Source organism: Barbatula barbatula (assembly GCF_947034865.1).
Source record: "Barbatula barbatula genome assembly, chromosome: 3".
Taxonomy (NCBI): Eukaryota; Metazoa; Chordata; class Actinopteri; order Cypriniformes; family Nemacheilidae; genus Barbatula; species Barbatula barbatula.
In genome coordinates, this window is record NC_136764.1 from 20,894,859 (window position 1) to 20,916,334 (window position 21,476).

Here is a 21,476-nt window from a genome sequence, read left to right on the forward strand (position 1 = left end):
TACAATATTGCATATAGTTATTTTATATTTTTTTATATTTCCCCTAACAACCCAAGCACAGTACAATTTTCAGTTCTACTGCCTGTGCATATGGTAGAGGTGAAAAACAGTAGCTCGGCAAAACTTGACCAGAATTTAAGAGTGATAGGCTGAAATGGCCTTGGGCCAGAGCTGGGAAAGCTTCCAGGCCAGACTCCCATTAACCCTCTATGGTGAAACTCTGCTGGAATCCAACACACCAGCCATCACCATTTATCCTCTAACTAATGAAACTAATTAATTTCTGGAGTACAGCTAAAATTCCACTTCGCTGTTTTACAACCTGATCTTAAAACCCTGTGAAAAAAGCAAACGTCTTTAGTGCGATACCCCCTCCTGTGTTTGTTTTAGCTGGTGATATATATCTGACATCTGATAGTAGTCTCTATGGTTACTGGCTGCCGGCAGTTTGGACCATGCTGGTTTGTTCAGAAGCACAGCAGTACGGAAAAGTTGTTTTGTGACTTGGCAATGGACCAGTTAGTCGAAGATTACAAGGAATTAGGCCATAATCACATAATCCCTGAGAAAAGGGTCACGGCACAATGATCGAGTTGATCAAGTCATAACCCAATAACCGTCGGTTGTACATGACAGATAGTTAAAGGAGAAATTGGTAATTGATTCTAAGCTTGTCCCTTTGGGTCAGTGGGGTCTGCGGAGACCAGAGTTTGGAGAACAACTCTGCAGGGGTTTTTCACAGAGGGACGGCGTTTATACAGAGTGCTATAGTTTCAAGATAACTCGACAGCCGAATCGCTCCGCTATATAGATTTGGAACTTTAATATTACTTCCAATAACAAATTCATACTTTCTTAACGAAATATAACTCATTCTTCCAAATTCAAATGACGATTTCTGTCAAAGATTTTTCCGTACAGTGTAAGGCAGTGAGTTAAAGAAAGAGATGGGGGCAGAGCAAGACTAAAGACCGAAATGGGTTTGAGAGCCAAGATCTTATTGTTTAGCTGCACAGCTATTGAGATCGCCTCCAAAGCTTTGCATTCCGCTGGTTTTGTGCCGTATGCGGCATGCGGAAAGCTTGAGACTATTCTTGGAGCACTCTTTACTGTGGCAGAAGAATGCTTACAGTTACTCATGTCTCCACCTCTCCAACAGCATTCAGGCGTAAGAGCCGCAGTAGACTGAGTCCATTCAAAGCCCAGTCAATTACAGTCATTTAAAGTCACGATAGCTTTTGTTTTTCTTAATGGGAGCTCTGTGTGCCTTCACTATGGGAGAAATCTAATGCATTTACTTAAACACATTTGAAGTTTTCTATTCTCATTGCTTGAAACCAAGCCAAACAGGCTAAATAGTGAGCCGTGATATCTTCACTGACAAAATGAACTTCCTCTTGTTCAGATTATAGTTCAGAAATTATAATAAAATAGTAACACGCAGATCAATATAGTTCTTAACAGGTTTTTCCTTTATTAGATTTGACATTTCTATGTCAATATTTTATCATTATGCAGTATGAAACTAATTTAATCACCACATCATAATAACTCTTTCACTGTTTCTAGTACTCTTATGCCAGGATTAAGGCTCAAATATTCAAATATGTCAGTGCCATTGTTTTGTCTCAAGATGCCCACAAGTAATGTTTTTCCTAGGCATTTTAATAAAAGCGACCAAAATATCCTCATTTAACTAAGGCATAGTCCTGGTTTAAATCACAATGTAAACCCGGATAAAATCCTGGACCTTGTTGCCTCAAATGTTTTGAGTTTTGGAGGTTCATGGTTTAAGGAAGCAGAAATTTTACGTTTTGATTAATGTTAAATGAAAGTTCTTAATAAGTGTGACTTAATTTCATGAGAATGATTAATTTCATATTTAAGTAGACAAAACCTAAAAAATAACAAGGAACTTTTCATAAAATTAAGTTTACAAACTTAATCTGTTTGATTATTAGAGGTTTACAGTGCCTTGTCTTTGAAACCGGGCCTTAGACTCTTTTCGGATTAAAAGAGAAAAAAGCATTTTGTTACAGTATACTGAAGGACATGATATTGTCATTAAGTTAGGACAGCACAAATATAAGCAGCAGTTGCCTGGTTAAAAGGGAAGAGGAAGGTCCGGGTCTATTCTTCATTCTCTCCATCTGCACTGACCAACTGGGAATCTGCAATGAAATATAGAAAATATGTTTCAGGAAAATTTTACATTGCAGTAAAATATAATATATATATATATATATATATATATATATATATATATATATAAAATAATAATTAAATATAAATATAAAATACATTCAGAAAAACAAGAAACAAAACAAAGAAAATTCTAATATAGGTATAATGAACATTGTTCATATACATGAATCACCTGACCATATGCTAGATTATCACTTGTAAATCGAAAATGACATTGATATTATATAGCGTCTATAAATTGTGATGCAGGAAGAGTGGTTTTTGCCATCCCAAGTCATTTTTTGTACCAATCAAGTGAATGTGAGTACTGCCCATGGGAGGGGCAACATGACATTTCCCTGGCCGATTCTAAACAGGTCACGGACCCTCCATAGACACCAAGGCGGTGGGAGGGAGAACTTAACCACACCGTGTAACCGAATCAAACCAGTGGTTACCCCTTTTCAGCCCACTGGAATAGCCATAACAATACCATTCACAATGCAGCAGAGAAGACATGCTCCTTTGAGACTAACTGAGAGGCTTTTTATCAACCGAAGGGCTTTGAAAGCAGAAAAGAAACAGAAAGCTCACGTTTAACTCTAAAAGTGGCCTTTATTTTCAGTGTGTCTTTTTGCATCAAGAATGAATATGATGTAAAATGAGTCTTGGTAACGGACGATTAAATAATATATGGGTTTTAGTGTGGAGAAAAGTCAAGCTCAGGACTGCCCCAGAGGTGACCTAGGCCTTTCAGGTTGCTTGAACACATCAGAATTGCCATTGTTGAGGTTGATTAATTGAGTCTGATAAGTTACCATGAATAAAGATTGTTATAGAGTTTAATGTGGTGGGCCTGGGTTTGTAAATGCCTCTTTCAAATAGTTACGCAGCAAAGCATATGGCCCAGACGTATTCACGAAGAAAAAGAAGAAAAAGACAAAATTTATTATGGTTGTGTATCCAAGCAGTCTTGTCCCCCTTCTTTTGATCATCCGCCGAGTAACTTTGTAGCCTTTCCATTTAAAAAAGGGGGAAACCCTTAAAATCTCCTAGTAAAACTGACCGCTTAAGGGCAAAGGAGATGCTACAGTATTTGCAACGTACTTAAAATATTTATTGCTTGTATATTCATTATTAATTGTTTAAACTTTTTACCCTTGAAATATTAGCCATTAAAATGAAGAAATCGGAAATTATACTAAGCAGTCATGAGGTTGTGAAATGAAAATCACACAAGCATCCCCTCAACCAGACAGACAGCCACAGCTCAGATGTCTAAATAAGAGCTTGTAAGAGTGAGTCTGCCATACACACTTGAAATTATTCACACCACCTTAGATCGGTGACCCACTGAATAAACATAATCTGCTGTGTGACAACAATGTTTGCCGACTCTTTCCAAGTGTCAAGACCCGCAGTAGCCGGTGCCTTATCTCCAGTGTCTCAATTAATGGGTGTCAGTGGTGATGTATGGACCAGATTCCCATGGTTTAAACAGGGGCCGGCTAGCTGTTGTAGAGGTCACTGACCAGGCCCTCTGGACTGAGGACCGGTGACCCCCGTCCATGCAGACCCACTATAATCTACTGCGTTAGTTTCCCTGTAGACGTCTCCATCCGTAGCCCAGGCTGCAAGCAGCCTTTTATCAAGGGCTTAAGCAAATATACAGAGAACAATGTGTCAGGGGTTAAAGGTGATGCAAAAATCTATGTCTGCGCTGCATAGGTCATTAAATTAACAAAAATAGGTATTTATGTTGATGATTCCTTCAAATAATGTTTCTTACCAAATAATTGTTGTGAGAAAGGTTTTGCATTCAGTTATTTTTGCAAACATGATTGAACATAAGATTATATGAATGCAATAAATGCTGTGAGTTATAGAACCAATGATGCACATCTATTGTCTATAATTACCGGCAACAGTGTAATCCGTCCGATTGATTAGTTAGCTTCCGTGCATCAGATTTTCAGGTCTGAGAGCTTCCATATTGACAGAGGGTATTAAGTCTTTCGGTTATCTAGCTATGTCATGCCTGCTAAACTCATTAGCCTAGATCCCAATCAACAGAAAGTCAATAATAGGCAAAAGAAAGATTAAAAGTAGCTGAAACGAGACTACTCTCTCCATCATTTCTCATTCCTATTCTTCACGTGTCAGTGCTAATATGATGTTACCTCACAAGGCAGCCTTTCAGAGTGATGTTTGGGCAAATCAATATCTCCGAAGACTTAATAAACAAATTAACATATCCTTGTGATATGCTTCTGAATTACAATGTTATACTAAAATGCAATCAAGTCAAAGGTGAAGATTTGCAACCTGTTGGGTCGTGCGAGTTTGGGGCAGGGCTAATGGTTTTTCTGAACATCATGTTTTGTTTTAGTTCTTGACATTGTTAGTTATAAAAACCGTATCTGTTATTTCTTTTAGGTGTACGTGGAGAGCATAATTTCCTAACCTGAGGTCGTGAAAGCATGTTCCTGTCTCTCAGTCTGCAGGCTGAGGTCCATTGTCCCAATCGTCCTGTTTTTTTTCTGCTGGCCTCCAGCACCTATACGTGGCTATAAGTGCAGAGGGGAATCTAAGCTTGAGAGTTTAAACATCACACGTAGAACAGAACAGTTTCATTTGGAACGATCCTTACCAATGGAGCTACACTAGTAGAGCCCAGCCGTTTTAATTTACTGTCGCTCTTTTGTAGTGGTGCACAAGGAGCATCCATCTGTGGGAAAAACACATCTGAGATCTTTCTAATGCCCTCACACACATTTACATACAGTAGCGTACTAAATGAGGATATTACATAGATTCATTTTAAATGCCACCGACTAACCGTAATCCACACCCTAACCTTTGAAATTGTTTTTTTAACATCTATAAATTTGTATTGGGTAATAGTTTACAATAAGGTGCTATTTGTTAACAATTAGTTTATTATTTAACATGAAATAACAACGAACAATACTTCTAAAGCATTTATTAATATTAATTCACGTTGATTTCAGCATTTGCGAATACATAATTAAAATCAAACGTTGTCACTGTTAACGTTAGTTAATGCATCTTGAAATAACTTAAATAACTGTATTGACATGACCTAACATTAATATAATATAACATATAAGTGTTATATAGAGACGGTTTAAAGCAACAACATAAACAAACATTTGTGGGCGAATTTAACTTCTTGTACACATCCGCAAAGAATCCCTGCAGATTATTTCTGATAACAAGCAAAAGAAAACGAGTAAATTACATTAGCTAGCAAGTTAAAAGTAGGTCTAGCCAGTATTATTTTGGGTTACCACCAGTAGAAGAACTGTTATTTGGCTAAACTTAAAAGCGACAAAGTTACAAGACCCATTCAACAAAAAGTTTATTTAAAGAAACTATATACAATAAAAGTCAACAAACTGTTTATTAAATACAATTATTATAAACTAAAATATTAGTATGAATTCATATAAATATAAATAAAATAGTTGTATTATTAGCCACTAGCCAGGTCAATCGTCAAACACAGACCAGAAGTTAACTTCGGGCCAGGCGTGTGCGTCCTGAAACCGACTGTACAGCTGTGAAAATGTTTTCTGAATTTACTATTTGAGGTACAATGAGCATTTTTATTTATTTTTGTGTAACTGGTAAAAATAACAAAAAAGATGCTATGTTTGCAGATCTTGAATACTGCTAAGAAAACAAGTTCATATTCATGTTTAAATAACGCAATACTGTTTTACATGGATCAGTTCAAAAAAGATTATCTGAATTTCACAACTTTCACATTGCTGTTGGGTGATTTTTTTGTCATTCCTGAGGTTTGATTCTGTTTAAATTCAACAGACATTGAACTGGAATTATTACAATACATGTAGAAATGCTTCTTAAAGTCAACACTGGAGTACTCAATATTTTTAGCTTTTTTTCTGGTTTTGTCAGATTTAGCTCACTTCTGAAGACACATTTGTCTCCAAACTGTAACTTAATAAAGATTTCAAACATGTAGAGTTACTTCTCAACTGTTTGTCATGTGTATTATTTGTGTAATAAATGACATCCGGCACAGGCAGGCCTCAACGAGGTGTTTGGAGTTGCGTTTGTCTGCCGGTTAAATGGGGTGTGGGGAGCAGAGCAAAACAAAAACAAAACCAGCCCAAACTTATACATATTCATCAGCCTCCACCAATTGAGGCCAGAGATGAGGGGCTTAGTGGGCATGCACCTGTTAAAGTCTGTTAAGGGTTAACCTCTACTGTATATGTCCTCTGTGTGTTTGGGGGGGACAGGCCACAGGTGCAGATTTGATTAAGGGTTCTGCAACAAGATCAGGAGCTTTGATGAAGGAAAACACATGTTTTGGTCTAACCCAATAGTGTAAATATCATGGGGACTGGGAGTTTATTCAAAGTGATCATATAGTGGGAGGACAAAATGAAGTGTTCTTAGGGAATCTACTGACCGCAAAACTGACTGAGGGGTTGTGAAGTATAGCCTCCTGCCGCTGGAGTGACTGCCGTAAGAACATCTCGTCCTTGATGGCGTGAAAACTTATAAAAGAAATGATCAGTGAAGCATGGCTCATACAATCTATCATAACAACCTACAACTAAGACTTACACCTTGCAATGTACCTCTGTCTTAAAATCTCAAACTTCTTTTCCCACACCTGATTGGAAGTGCACAACTGCTTATTGAGCCTGATAACGTAAAACGGTAAGAAATTGAAAAACAGAGAACATGTGTTGTACAATTTATCTGCGTTTGGATTTTACGCTCATTTATTTAGCAGACACTTTCATCCAAAGCCACATACAAATGAGGGAGCATTTGACATTTTGCCTTAGAAAATGAAAATTCTGTCTTCGTTTACTCACCCTCGAGTTGTTCCAAATCTGTATACATTTCTTTGTTCAGTTGATCACAGAGAAAGATATTTGGAAGAATGCTTGAAACCAAACAGTTCTTGGGCACCATTGACTACCATAGTAGGAAAAATTGTAATGGTAGTCAGAAGTGCCCCAGAACTATTTGCTTTCCTACATTCTTCAAAATATCGTCTTTTGTGTTAAACAGAACAAAGAAATGTATTTAAAAACAATAGTAGTTAATGGTGGCCAAGAACTGTTTGGTTTCAAGCATTCTTCCAAATATATGTCGGATCAAAGAAATGTATACAGATTTGGATCAACTGCAGGGTCAATAAATGACATAATTTGTCTTTTTGGGTGAACTGTTCCTTTGGGAAACAACAAAGCTTTGTTTACAAGCAGAAATAGTATTTTAGTATTTGGTTAACCATGTCAAATAAAGGAAAGTTAATGGTGGTTATGGATTTGTTAAGTATACAAAAAAAAGGTCTGTCTTCAGTTTTTTGCAGGTGGTGGTGTTTTCAGCAGATCGGGTGAAGGCTGGCAGCTCATTCCACCAGAAAGGAACCAAGCAGGTGAATGTGTTTCCAAGTGATTCGGTGCCCCGTTGTGAGAGAAGACATTTATCTCTGTCAAACCTTTACCGTACCTTTCAATCTCCTTTTTCTGCACTTCCTCTGCCTTTCTTAGTTCTTTTAGTTTTTGAACCACCTCTGTATTCCCAACAAGCTGCAAGAAAAACAATCAAGATTCAGATAAGCTTTTACATGTTCAACTGAGACATCTTCAATTAAGAGAATGGTTGTTCTACCTCCGTGCCTGTGGGTTCTGCTGACTTCTCCTCCATAAATTTCCTTTCAATCTCTGCTTTCTGAAAATATGGAAACCATCTGTCATACTCTGACACATTAAAAAATCTGAATAATGCAACAACTGTGTGTCTCAATAAAAGAAAATAAATTAAAGTCGTGTATTTGCGTTTTTATTCCAAAGTCCCAAGAATTCAGCCACTGAACCTAGCAACATGTTCGGTGCATGTCCACCTTTTCCAAAGGAGAAAATGTCTTTGGTCTGTTTCTCAATGGAGATTTAAATGGCCGGCCATATTCTGTGTGTCATTATATCAATCCGTTGCTCACAAAGGGTCATTTTAACACCAAATGTCCACTTTGTGTGCCATGTCCAATCAAGGCCTGACACAGCTTTGTGGAGCGTCATGTTGGCTGATTGAGTGCGTACGTTCAGAGCAGTGTGAAGGTCAGGTCACCTCAGGTCAGCTCGGACATCCACTTTTCCACCCATGTTCCCCCAAAAGGCCTAACGGAACGTGGGAGTCCCTTTTAAAGTTTTTCTTAGTATGAGTGGGCGCCGAGTGTGTTGTTAGTCTAACCCAACATAAAAAGGGTGTCAGTCCAACCTTTTCTTTCAGACCCAAAGAAAAAAAAAGAGAATGGGAGAAAAAGGTTTCTTTTCCAGAATGTTCAAAGACCCATTGTGTGTAAAAAGGAGTAGGTGTTGATTTGTGACAATAAGATTTTGAGTTGTGTCGGTCTACATGAAGTTCTCTACATTGAGCCCGGACACTAATGAAGGCAAGTTACACTTCCTATCCAGTCCAGTCTGATGAATCCAGGATGAATGTCTTAATTTTAATAGCAAATAATGAAAGCAAATGAAACTTTGATCTGACAAAAATATCAAAAATGCGCTCAAAACCTTCAGACAAAAGTCATGTCTATGCAGAGACTGTTTGTCATGGTAAATAATCGAACCCGTTTGCACATGGTATCTAAGCTTGAGTTGCTGTCCATGCCGAGCCAGGCACGTGCCAGTTAAGATGGAAGCTTGGGCATTACAAAACAGATAAGAGTTCCACACATTACCATAATAGCTAGCCACTACAGTGGCCAAGCTCATTGTAAGGGCACCCTTTATGAAGTGGACTTTAAACCGGACCTATTGTCCACTTCTATTCAGCAGGACCCCCTCACCCACTCTATCCTGTCAGTGTGTTGTGTCAGCTGCATGCCACATTCCACGCTCTCCTATGCTCTGAGCTGATTCAAACCGGACACCGCCTCTATGTGGTCACAACCTCAGAGTCATCGTCCCGATGGATGAGGGCTGAGGCCTTGACAAGCCATGAATATGTAAAAAGGAATAAATGGACTATGAAGCCTTAAAGGGACAGTTCACCACCCAAAAAATGGAACTTCTGTCATCCTTTACTCACCCTCGTGTCATTTCAAAGCTTTATGACTTTCTTTCTTCTGCAGAACACAAAAGAAGATATTTTGAAGAATGCTGGAAAACAAACAACAGCAGTGCCAATCGAATTGCATTGGTTTTGTGTCTTTACAATAGAAGTGAATGGGTACTGCAGTTGTTTGGTGACCAACATTCTTAAAAAATAAATGACAGAATTTTCATTTTTGGGTGAACTATGCCTTTAATGATTTTTAATACAATCCACTGAACAAATAGTTTATTTTATCTAAAGGTACGTTTAAACAGAGAAGGTCATATAAATAGTACGTTTATATGAAATGTATGTGTAAAAAAGTAAAACTCATGGCATGTGCTGCTATCGGTGTAAAAATATTTAGTAGTTTGTTTGCTTTAAAGAAAGGCACATAAACGTGTTTTCGATGAGAAAGAGCCCTGCACATCATATGGTATTTTTCAAAAGAAGCGACAGGCACATTCATGACACATGGTTGTTAATGAATGCGCTTTAGTGTTGGTCCGGGTTGTATTTTAACCCCAGGCTCATGGCTAAAATCGATACGACTTAGACGCTGCGTGTGCACCTTATCCTTCTTCTTTGCTTTAGGACACTGATGTCTGGGGTGAAAAAGGGACCTTTCTTTGGCCAAGAGTTCAAGACCTTCAAACATCCTGAGACAGATAGCTTGCCACCAGGACGTGCAAATAACGCATCAGGTCTGTGCCGTATCTGCGGCTTGTTTTCCGTGTTTCACTGTGTCTCACCTCCTTCATGTGTTCCTGTTCACGTTCTTTCTCCATTTCCTCTTTTAACTGTTTCATCTGCAGATGAAAATACAGATAGGGTGAGACCTCCTTTGTGAGCTCCACTTGTGTAATTGCATTTATCTCAAATGTTTTGGCTATTCCGACTTACGTATTTAAGCTCATTTTAAGTAATTACACATCTTTCCTAAAAACTCCATTCTGATGTTGTTTACCAGTATGAAAAACGGAAGTTCTCATCAGAAGCATTTATGAAAGTAATATCAATGTAAAGGTGTTACTGGCAAGTATTCTTGTAATATACAGTCATTCTTAAATCTTTTATATCCCATGCCATACATATATGTAAATAAATAAATAAAAAATGTAATCCTTTGAAAATACTTAACAAGAGGAACTGTGCTTATATAAGTTACTGAAAAGTGACACAATAAAAAATATATAAATTTATGATTTACTATTGTTTACGGTAACATTACACATCAAGATACAATTCATTTACAATAACTCTTGCTTAAGATAGCATAAACTAACAAGTAAGACGTTTGTAGTCATTTATTCAACTTTGTTAATTTTAACAATATTTTTTTTCTATTATTCAAAATTTTAACTTCATTGTGCATTAACAAATTTTAAGTAATGCAACATTTGATTTTATTAAATCATATTAGAAAAATGAATGACAAGCTGGCACACCAAATCTCCCAAAATAATATTTTTTATCGATTTAGCACAGAGGCTTGTCATCAGACTTTTTGTGGAACGCTGAAAAAATAGATATTTTTTGGAGGTTTGGTGTGCCGACTTAATGCATTTTTCTTAAATGATTTGTTTTGGTCAAGCACCCATTTCAAGTTGATGTGCGTACTTTTGTTGTATTTTGTTATAAAATTGTTCGAAAATTGTTGTAAAATTACCAAGATTCATAAATGCTGTAGTATGTATTGTTCATGTTAAATAATGTAATTAAAAGGAACTTCACACTAAACACTTTACTTGTTTTCAACTAATAGCTCAAATATGGACAAACTCAACTTATCCTTAAATGATCCATATTAGAGCTAACCATGGATTTTCTTAAAGCAACCAAGCATTTTTAGCGTGTATTATAAGGTGTAAACATTATTACTAATACCTGACCTAATAATTACAAATAATTGGTATTAACCAATATATTCAGCATGACTTATATGTCTGAGTTGAATAAACCCTAATTTAGAAGGTACCACATAAGGTTCCTTTCTTATAACAATTGGACACAATGTATCATGAAAAAATGTTGTGAAACATCAAAAGCGGTGGGTCAGCGGTGCTGTTGACCGGTTTGGTTCAGGGGCTGTTCATTTGGGTGTCTTTTCACAGAGGCAAAGCTTACACCCAGCTGAGCTTCACACTCCACTCTGGCCTGGGCCTTCAGCCTCTCATTATAGGTCTCCCTGCGGCCCTCTGGCTATGGAAACAAATTTTCTGCTCCATTGATCAAAGTCACCAAAATAAAGTGAAGAATAACCTCGTTTTTTCGAAACGTCATTTTTTCACTTTACATTTTTATGCATAGCCACCATGCTAGACCTTAACATTGAGTTTGTCAGTCATCGCACAAAGGCCAACTAAACAAAGGATGCAGGACTGAAAAGAGGCCAATCTAAGCTGCTGCACTAAATATGGATAATCCTTTCTCCCGGTGGTCGAAACAACATTTAGGAGGTCTTTATTAGTGTTTTAACCAGGGCTTCTGCATAAAGTATGTTCCGCCACCACCTGCTACTTCAGCGTCTTGATGGACCTACCAAGTTTTGTGTCCACTCAGTGCTACATGAATAGCCGGATGAACATTATTGATCTGAAACTAATACAACTTTTTGTTAAATAGAAAACAAAACTGTGTAAATAAATAAAAAACAATGTTTTATCTAATTTACCGGTTTTACTAAATTTGTATTAAAGTCAAGCACATGATCTATTATGATTGAATCACACTTCAGTTAGGTTAAATATTACAATAAAATCTACAGTAAACTGTATCTTATGGGAGAATATCAAATAAATATATTAAAATGACTGAATATTTCTTTATTTATAAGAAAAACCTAAATTTGGTTTGTGTTATCGCTTTCACTGTCAGTTGTAAGCACTCAAATGTTTACGTCTTTATTGACACAGCATGCCACAAACCTATATAACAAGCAAATAAGTAAATAACTAAATGCCTGGATACATAAAAACTCTTCGGGCAACAAGTGGCAACAGTAAATATCAGTATGTGTTTCCTTCTTTATCCTACAGAAGAGCTGTGCTAATATGAGCGTTTGATTGCAGGCTAAATTATGGCAGCTTTGACAGGACCCTTGCTGCTTGTATCCCAGCAACCTTGCCAGGCCAGAGGGAGACTTTTAACCTTCTGGATTCTGTGTGGCCGAATTCAATGGCTGAGTACCATAGAGTCTTTCACACTCCTTTTACATTGTCCGCTGTGTTCATATTTTAATTTTAGCCATTGTTCGGCAAACTCGGTGCATATTGTCCCTTGCAATAAACCGCAGTAAAGAGTTTCTTGCTAGCCACTACTTCAATATATTTTGTTTGTAAAACCTTCTAGTTTCAATAAATGATTCTGCATTTTCATCCTTTTCAAATCAAGTGAAATCATGTTTAGCCTTTCAAAGATGACAAAAAGAGGCTAAAATGTGTGCTTGTGATTTATGAATTCAAGGCAACAGTCCAAGTTAGCGTTTATTCAAAATGCAAAACAAAGCCCTCTGGCCACATGGTTTCTTACTGTAGTGCATAATATAAACTCTGGCATTGCCCCAATTTTAACACCACGCAGTGCTATTTTACACACACACGCACACACACACTTCAGTTTTACTGCACAAAAGATAAAACCCTAAATAAACAATGCTATATCAATAGATCTATTCGCCAAATGTTATACCAAAATCAATAAGTTACAGTGTCAGGCCTCAATGCTGGATATCAAATATCATAAACTCATTTACAGTTCTCTCTCCATTGGCATGCGTCTGTCTGCTCATAAAGCTGAGTACAGCATACATTATAAGGAAAAAACACAAACTTGATATATGCCACCATATAAATCTTAGATGTCACACAGTAGCCGTTTCTGGTAAAGATAATTATTACCTGGGGCAGTAAAGATCAGAGAAATATCTGGAAAATTTTACAATATGATGTTAACTTCAAGAGTTGAAGTTATGAACAATACCCCTTTATAAACCTTAAACTAACGCAATTGTTAAATCATACGTTGTATCTGTTAACATTAGTTAATACACATCGAACTTACATGATCAAACGATGAACAACTCTGTTTGTATTATCTAGCATTGAGACGCATAAAAAAATATTTCAATATTTTATGTAATCATTTTATATATTAAAAACGATATAAAAAATATATATTTCTCATTGTTAGTTCGTGTTGGTTAATACTTTAACTAATATGTAAATAAATATAACCTTATTGTTACGTAAAAATGTAACAAAAGGACAAAGAACGGGCATGTTGCAGCTGATTTTGTTGTAAAGAACAATATTTAGACTTTGAACCTGGACCAAATATTCATAGATCTAAATATGATATTGTATGATCATTCCATTTGAATAAAAGTTCATAAATTCTCACCTTTTTCACGCCATTCTCTCTCTCTAAGCTTAACTGCATTTTCACTTGCTCGTGTTCACTTGTTAACTGAAATCAATGGAAATTAGGGTATCTTAAAACACAAATCTAACATAATTTGGCATTCATATGTGTGTCCGAAAACCCTTGTGTATTGTGTACCTTCTGAAGGGCCTTTTGGCAGTTTTCAGCCTCTGATTTTACCATTGCCAGTTCCACGGCTGTGGAGGGAACAAAGAGAGTTTAAAGAAAATCTCCTACAACTTTTCCCATTCTGTAGAGAAGACTGTGTGAAGAGAAACAATTGCTGATGTTGGAAACACAACGACAGGACATCCACTCATCTTTGTTCATCTCTGGTCAATGGACTGAAGGCCGGCTCTGGCCTGAATGACCTGCTCTGGCTCAGGGTCCTGACAAGCTTCTGACCTGGCTCATAGCTGTTGACATGTCCACTCACATGCGCTGACCAAACACAAACCACTAAGTTCAAGGGCCAAGTGTGTGTTAGTGCCCAAGTGCTTTTCTTTCTATTTAGATGGTCAAGACCTGGGCAGTTCTTAAATTTAGTCACAGCCAATGCAAAACGTTTTAGCAGGTGGTTCTTCACTTTATGAATAGAGTAGTTTAAAAAGGGTTTATGTTGTGTTATAATGGATGACGCGTTACTTAGTATTTAATCAGTGGCATATCAAAAATAGATGTGTACGAGTGTAATCAAAAACCGACGGAAAATATTCAGGCGGTTGCCTAAGTTACATAAGCAATGAATGAACATCAAACATACATGAGAGATAAAGGGCTGACCCTTGAGAATACACCTGTCTTGTGTTTGCTTTCTCCTCACAGACTCCCACAGAGTGTGAGATGATAGCTATGATCGAACAAGTGTCCTCAAACATTGCGCTCCAAATGCTAGCCACCTCACACAAATGGGCCAGATAAGGGTATCGGCCTATATATCACTCATTCGAAATGTTTATCTTTGGTCCCAAAAAATCATTTGAACACTTGTGTGTGCGTGTGGTGAAAGTACCCAGCGTCTGTTCTTTGGATTCCAGGGTCTGTCGAATATCTTCCAGTTCCACGTGCAGCGAGTCGATCTTATCTTTAAGCTTTTCATTCTCTGACTTGAGTCTGTTTTTCTCCGGGTCCGCCGCTCCCTCCGGGTCGATCTGAAAAATGACACAAGTCCTTTTTAACTTTCTCTTTACAGCGCGAAACAAAAGCCACGCCGCTCAAGCTGCGTGGCAAATATGAGTGCCATTCAGGCACAAAGCAATCGTACAACTTTCTGCCTCCTACCATTTCCCCCTGCATAATAAAAAGTGAGAAACAATAACCGCAAACACACTTCGAAGAGGGCCATCTTTTTTCCCTTCCTCCTTGTCTTTTCTTCTTGCCCGGAAGAAAGACGGCAGTACATTACATACAAAGACCATAATTCATGGGGACATTTTTATTGACAGGAATAATACATATCATACTGTTTGTGTGCCCCTGTCATTCAGGTCAATTTATTCTGGAAGTCAAGGAAGGCAGCTGGGGCCTATCCACCCACAGTCTGGGCTCAGCTTTCTAACAAGCCCAGTAGAGCCCGGCTGGGAGGTGCTGGGGTGTGGGGGGGAATCGAAGGATGGCTGAGCGGCCCCAGGGGGTTCACAGAGAGCACGGTTTCCCGGGGGGGCTTGTTGCCTTTGTGCAGTCCCTCAGTAGCAGCGCTGCCAGTGTCACCAGGATCACATCACATGTCAGTACTCTGAAGTTCGCAGACTGGGAGCCACATGGAGCCCATCAGGTTCCTGTGATATCCACGCAGTTGGCTCTCTACTTTGTGCCGCAGCAACCATTCATTCTCTGAACATTAACAGAGCTTTTGCATGCCTGTCACACTTAAGATTATGCAGGCGTTCAAAGGCTTTCAAAGCTTTTTCACTTTCTTCGCTCCGTCTCTCTCTCTCTCTCTTTCATTCATAAGGAGAAAGTTAATCGCAAGAATCATAAAGAAGTTTTGATTGCTATACGTTTGTTTGATGTCCGATGACACATAAGGACGTCTCAAAAGAGCCCACACGACATGCATATCATAGCACGTTAAACAGGATAAACAAATGTTTTAATGTTCTGAGACCTGACGGCTTGCATATGGCTGGCTTGTTTACTACAGATTAATCCCAAAATAAAGTGACGTGTGATGAATGTGACTCTCAGAGTGTGACGGTCCAGTGATGATGATGATGTACATGTCACGGATCGGAGGATCACTAATAAGAATGGGCATCAGAGCATAGCAAAAAATGGGACGTCGACACACTGTGCGACTTAGAGTGATGCGCAGCGGTCACCTCCATAACCCAAATGTCGCTGCCCAAACATTACTCACCCACCCTCCATCCATCCTCCTCTCCCATTTGGCTAAATCCAGAAAATGTCATCCGAATTTGATAATCGTGCAACTCTGACAGAAATATAATAAAAGATGTTTTCTTTTCTGCTCTTTCACCCCAAACTTAAACTCTGGCTCCACCATCTGCTGCAGTAACAGAACTACAGGTGATTAGCCATGCATCTCTCCTGTGGGCCTGAGAGCTCTCATTAGTACAATGAATAAAGCTCGAACTCCACCGGGCCGCACTCATTTGTTACACTTTGAGTGGCAGGTTTTGTATGGCCGTTCATCATGCCATCTGCCTACGCGAGCAGCCGTTTGGTTGGACAGAGCCGCTACGCTATGGGTGAGAGATAAGTCAGGCAGAGTGAGAGGGGCAGCCTATTAAAAAGGCCAATAATGATAGACACCTCACTTATTGGCACCTTATAGCTCATTCATGTAGCATGTCACCCTATTCACAAGAGCATAAAGGTAAGTAATTGATTTCACTTTGTGGAAAGCAAGAACCAGCTTATTAGTGTATTGCCATAGGGCCATGCCACTCCCTAGAGCACTTTAGGCCACAATAGAGCAAGCCACTAAATATGAATTACCGTTTTGCTGGTTAATAATAACACAAGCTGGATGACATTTAAGCAATCAAGAGGAAATAAACATATTGACATATTTCATTGCAAATGCACGGCAGTGCACAGACTACCATTAAACAGAAAAATACCTTTAGAAAACAAAGTACTAGTTATTTATTTTTAAACACATTGAAAAAGATACTGTAGTCTTTTTATGACAAATAGCAGTGATTTTGTACCTCGTATTTCTTTAGCTGTTCAGTCATACATTCAATTTTTAGGTTCTTCTCCTCAAGCTCTTCCAAAAGTTCCTTTACTCGTCCATCAGAAGAGTCGGAAAACAAATCTGTCTCTTCCAGATTTCTGTTACTGTTCTGCCACACCACAATGAGTTCATGTAAATGGTGTGATAATACACATTAACAAATGATCACAAATAAATCTATATATACATATATACACTCACCTAAAGGATTATTAGGAAGACCTGTTCAATTTCTCATTCATGCAATTATCTAATCAACCAATCACATGGCAGTTGCTTTCCATGCATTTAGGGGTGTGGTTATGGTCAAGACAATCTCCTGAACTCCAAACTGAATGTCAGAATGGGAAAGAACAGTGATTTAAGCAATTTTGAGCGTGGCATGGTTGTTGGTGCCAGACGGGCCGGTCTGAGAATTTCACAATCTGCTCAATTACTGGGATTTTCACGCAAAACCTATTATGGGTTTACAAAGAATGGTGTGAAAAGGGAAAAACATCCAGTATGCGGCAGTCCTGTGGGCGAAAATGCCTTGTCTATGCTAGAGGTCAGAGGAGAATGGGCCGACTGATTCAAGCTGATAAAAGAGCAACTTTGACTGAAATATCCACTCGTTACAACCGAGGTATGCAGCAAAGCATTTGTGAAGCCACAACACGCACAACCTTGAGGTGGATGGCCTACAGCAGCAGAAGACCCCACTCATCTTCACTTCAAATAGGAAAAAGAGGCTACAATTTGCACGAGCTCACCAAAATTGGACAGTTGAAGACTGGAAAAATGTTGCCTGGTCTGATGAGTCTCAATTTGTGTTGAGACATTCAGATGGTAGAGTCAGAATATGGCGTAAACAGAATGAGAACATGGATCCATCATGCCTTGTTACCACTGTGCAGGCTGGTGGTGGTGTAATGGTGTGGGGGATGTTTTCTCGGCACACTTTAGGCCCCTTAGTGCAAATTGGGCATCATTTAAATGGCACGGCCTACCTGAGCATTGTTTCTGACCATGTCCATCCCTTTATGACCACCATGTACCCATCCTCTGATGGCTACTTCCAGCAGGATAATGCACCATGTCACAAAGCTCGAATAATTTCAAATTGGTTTCTTGAACATAACAATGAGTTCACTGTACTAAAATGGCCCCCACAGTCACCAGATCTCAACCCATTAGAGCATCTTTGGGATGTGGTGGAACGGGAGCTTCGTGCCCTGGATGTGCATCCCACAAATCTCCATCAACTGCAAGATGCTATCCTATCAATACGGGCCAACATTTCTAAAGAATGCTTTCAGCACCTTGTTGAATCAATGCCACGTAGAATTAAGGCAGTTCTGAAGGCGAAAGGGGGTCAAACACAGTATTAGTATGGTGTTCCTAATAATCCTTTAGGTGAGTGTATATATATATATATATATATATATAAAGTTGATACCTTTTCTACAATCATTCAGTGTTACCTTATAGCTGGATTTGACCACCTGCACTGCATCAGATAGCTGCTGCTGATAGCTTCTCCGAAGAACAGATAATTTCTTTCAATAAAAGACACAAACTAAACCATTAATCCTTATCAGAATAGAAACATGTTTGACTGACGAGAACACGAGCAGCACAGTATACAAACCTCTTTGTGACAGTCTTCCAAAGTCGTCATTTTTTCATTCATTCTTGTGTACAGGGCATCGGCCTCTTGCTGCATTTTGGTCTCATAGCGAACACGTATGATTTTCAGTTTCTTTTCAGTGTCTTCCCTCAGAACCTGCACTTCCTGAGTTGAATTCAATATTTTAAAACAAACACAAAACGCAACAACATCGTACTATAGTTCCTGTTACAGAAATGGAAAGAGCGATGGGAAATGTGGGTTAATGTACTGTACATCTTGATCTAATGCACTGTGTCATTTGAATAAAAGCATCTGCGTAACAAAACAAGCTGAAATGTAAACAAAGACCATCCTGAATAGATGGGTAAATATGATATTGAAGAAAAATGTGACATGCATTATGCGCTATAATGATGTTTTAGTTTTGTAAAATCAATTTATGTCAACTGAAAATAATATAACCAACATGCAACAATTTATTTTTGCAAAAGAAAGCATTGCTATAACTTCTGAAAGAAAACAACCATTTGCTGTTGCAGTTAATAAAAATAACTCTGTGTGCTTCTCTGTATGCACACATATCCCAACTAACATTTGCATGCCAGTCTCTCTGCTATCTGCACTGACAAAGTTTTGGCTATACATCATTTTGGGAAGAATTATATTAATTCAGTAATAGCAAACTGTCGCAATATGCATACATGGGATTGGTTGATATATTGCGCAGCCCTAGTAATTTGGCTTCATGCATTTAGGAGAGTATTTATTTAACTGCTGGCCGGCGAATCAATACGTTTAACTCTGCAAGCTAAAAGAGTCATGAGCGCTCCTTGTGAAGGCACTGTTCTTTAGCATAAAGACACCATATGCCCTCTCAGCGGGTCACCCGGACTCCAACTGTGAAGCCACTCAGAGCTAAAGTCAGAAGAATCTTGAACTAATAAGATGAAAAGACAGCAGCATGAATGAATTCACAAGGCAAATCTAGTGGAATGCACCGACAAAGTATAAGCTTTATGTGCAGAACTGCACAGATCCGCATCATTAAAAGCTGCACATTGATTGATCGAAAGCTGACATACTGCTTCCTGTTATGTGGCGAAATAAATCAAGTGCAATGATCAGACTCAAAAACCGACCCCATTGGTTAGACTCGCGCACATTTATGCACTCGGTAGATGCTTAAATCCAAAGTGACTTTTGCAGTGCATTCAAGCGTGTGAGAGATCCCTTGGATCAAACCCATACCCTCTGCATTGCTAATGCAGTGCTTTCAGTCACAATGACTGCGGGTTACACACACCTTCATTAGCTCTGCAGTGTTAGCAGCGAGAAGCTTTACATCTGGCAGGTCTGACTCCTCGGTTTGGACACTGGCATCTTGTCCAAAAAACCCTGACCTCAATTGGTTTGATACCGCATACCTTGAAAAGGGGGGAAATGGTGAGGTGAAAGTTCAGTTCCCAAATCAGACAATCCTGTTAAAATGAACTCATAGTGCGAGTCTAATGTTTAATGTCAGGTGGGTTGAGTTATCTTGTTGCACTATGAATTGTTTACAGATTATAACTGTATTACAGATATATACGACTGAGCTCAACTTTTACCGCAGTGAGAAACCTGTCTTACCGATTTATTTCTTCAATCTCTTTTAAAACAAGCGCATCTTCAGCTTCATCCGTGATGCTGTTTATTCTCTTTTGAATGTCGTCCATTCTTCCAAAGTAGCTTATGGACTGCGAGAAACGCTACGGCGCACCGGCAGCTTGAAGGGGTTGCCATAGCATCGGAAACAGGAAGTGAACGAGTGCGTCACCGGAGCTGGAGTATGCGTTTGACACCTGTGACCAAATTAAAGACGTTTAAAACAATAACTACACAACTGGTACGTGTTTTAATTTGTAAACCATTGGAATGTTTAAAATGTTATATAAGCCTATTTCTTATAATAGATGTACACAACCGGGATTTTCAACTTGTCACGTTATCGTTGTCGATGTGTAAAATCAATTTACATTTTGTATTAATTTGTATTTATTTAAATGTACTTGTTTGCTGTTTTTAATGTTTAGTAAATTGCTTTATGGTTATTATCCTGCCGTACTGTTTGAACGATATTGACAAATGGAATAAGAAGTGAAGCCTATTACCCTTGGCTTTATTAGACCCACACAGCTTTCTTAATTTGATCACCAACGAAAACAGATGATCGGGTTCTGTAAGCAATTTTAAGACAAAGAAGGTCAAATCTCAGACTAAAGACAGGACAATGGTTTTCAAGTGAACTGGGTTTAGCTCCTTAAAACAGTTTAGGGGGTTGTTTTGCACTTTGATTTCGCTAATCACAAAGCCTACTCTTCATTTTCATACAAGGAAAGTATTAAAATAGATTAGTCTGTCTAGTTGGCATAATCTGTTCGAGTCTGCTCAAACACAATAATCCCCAACACTGAAATATACTCCCCTACATGGTTCAGTGGCCATCCACTCACCCAGAGAAGCAGTCACAACAGCAGACTCTAGGTATGTCCCCCCCCCCTCGCAGACAGCGTTGCTTCTACTGTAAGAGTCTGCCCTGGGGCAAGGCAATATGGCCCTTTAATTAATCAGTTCAGCTTTTTTCAGTAGAGGACAGTCTAAACTAAAAGTGTGTTTTTAGTTTTGTTTTCACAACATGGACATTTCTGAACATTTTGTGTGCTGTCTAAATGGGTTTGTTTTTGTGGTTCCATCAGAGAAATTCAGAGGCCATAACAAGAAATAACTTATGCATCAGTCAGGCGTGAAAACAGTCGTGCACCTCTTAATAAAGAAACCTTGTTTTTAGTTTATTGTCTTGTTCTTCACTTTAGTACACCTATACTCAGTATTTCAGATTATTTAGAATAAACATGCCGTTCTCTGTTACAACAACAAAACACGCAAACTATGATATTTCCAAAT

At 38.5% G+C, this 21,476-nt stretch overlaps 1 protein-coding gene across 1 annotated transcript; it reads right to left on the reverse strand.

The window, feature by feature from the left end:
- Positions 1-1,452: 1,452 nt before the first annotated feature.
- cUnh10orf67 (chromosome Un C10orf67 homolog) lies at positions 1,453-21,108 on the reverse strand. Its single transcript, XM_079453547.1, has 17 exons — positions 21,026-21,108; positions 20,163-20,374; positions 19,837-19,957; positions 18,552-18,695; positions 18,385-18,459; positions 16,896-17,030; positions 14,732-14,870; positions 13,858-13,916; positions 13,699-13,764; positions 10,050-10,106; positions 7,870-7,929; positions 7,708-7,787; positions 6,822-6,887; positions 6,650-6,737; positions 4,835-4,912; positions 4,649-4,751; positions 1,453-2,171 (listed from the first exon to the last, which is right to left on the reverse strand). The coding sequence occupies exons 2-17, from the start codon at positions 20,246-20,248 to the stop codon at positions 2,131-2,133; spliced, it is 1,398 nt and encodes a 465-aa protein (XP_079309673.1). The 5' UTR covers positions 20,249-20,374; positions 21,026-21,108; the 3' UTR covers positions 1,453-2,130.
- Between the last annotated feature and the right edge of the window lie 368 nt (positions 21,109-21,476).

Excerpts from the sequence above, each read along its gene's own strand:
- cUnh10orf67 (XM_079453547.1), bottom strand. The coding sequence starts at position 20,248 with ATGGACGACATTCAAAAGAGAATAAACAGCATCACGGATGAAGCTGAA. Across the intron at positions 6,888-7,707 it reads CAGAAAAAGGAGATTGAAAG|GCTCAATAAGCAGTTGTGCA; the intron begins GTACGGTAAAGG and ends TTACGTTATCAG. Across the intron at positions 4,752-4,834 it reads CTACTAGTGTAGCTCCATTG|CCACGTATAGGTGCTGGAGG; the intron begins GTAAGGATCGTT and ends CTGCACTTATAG.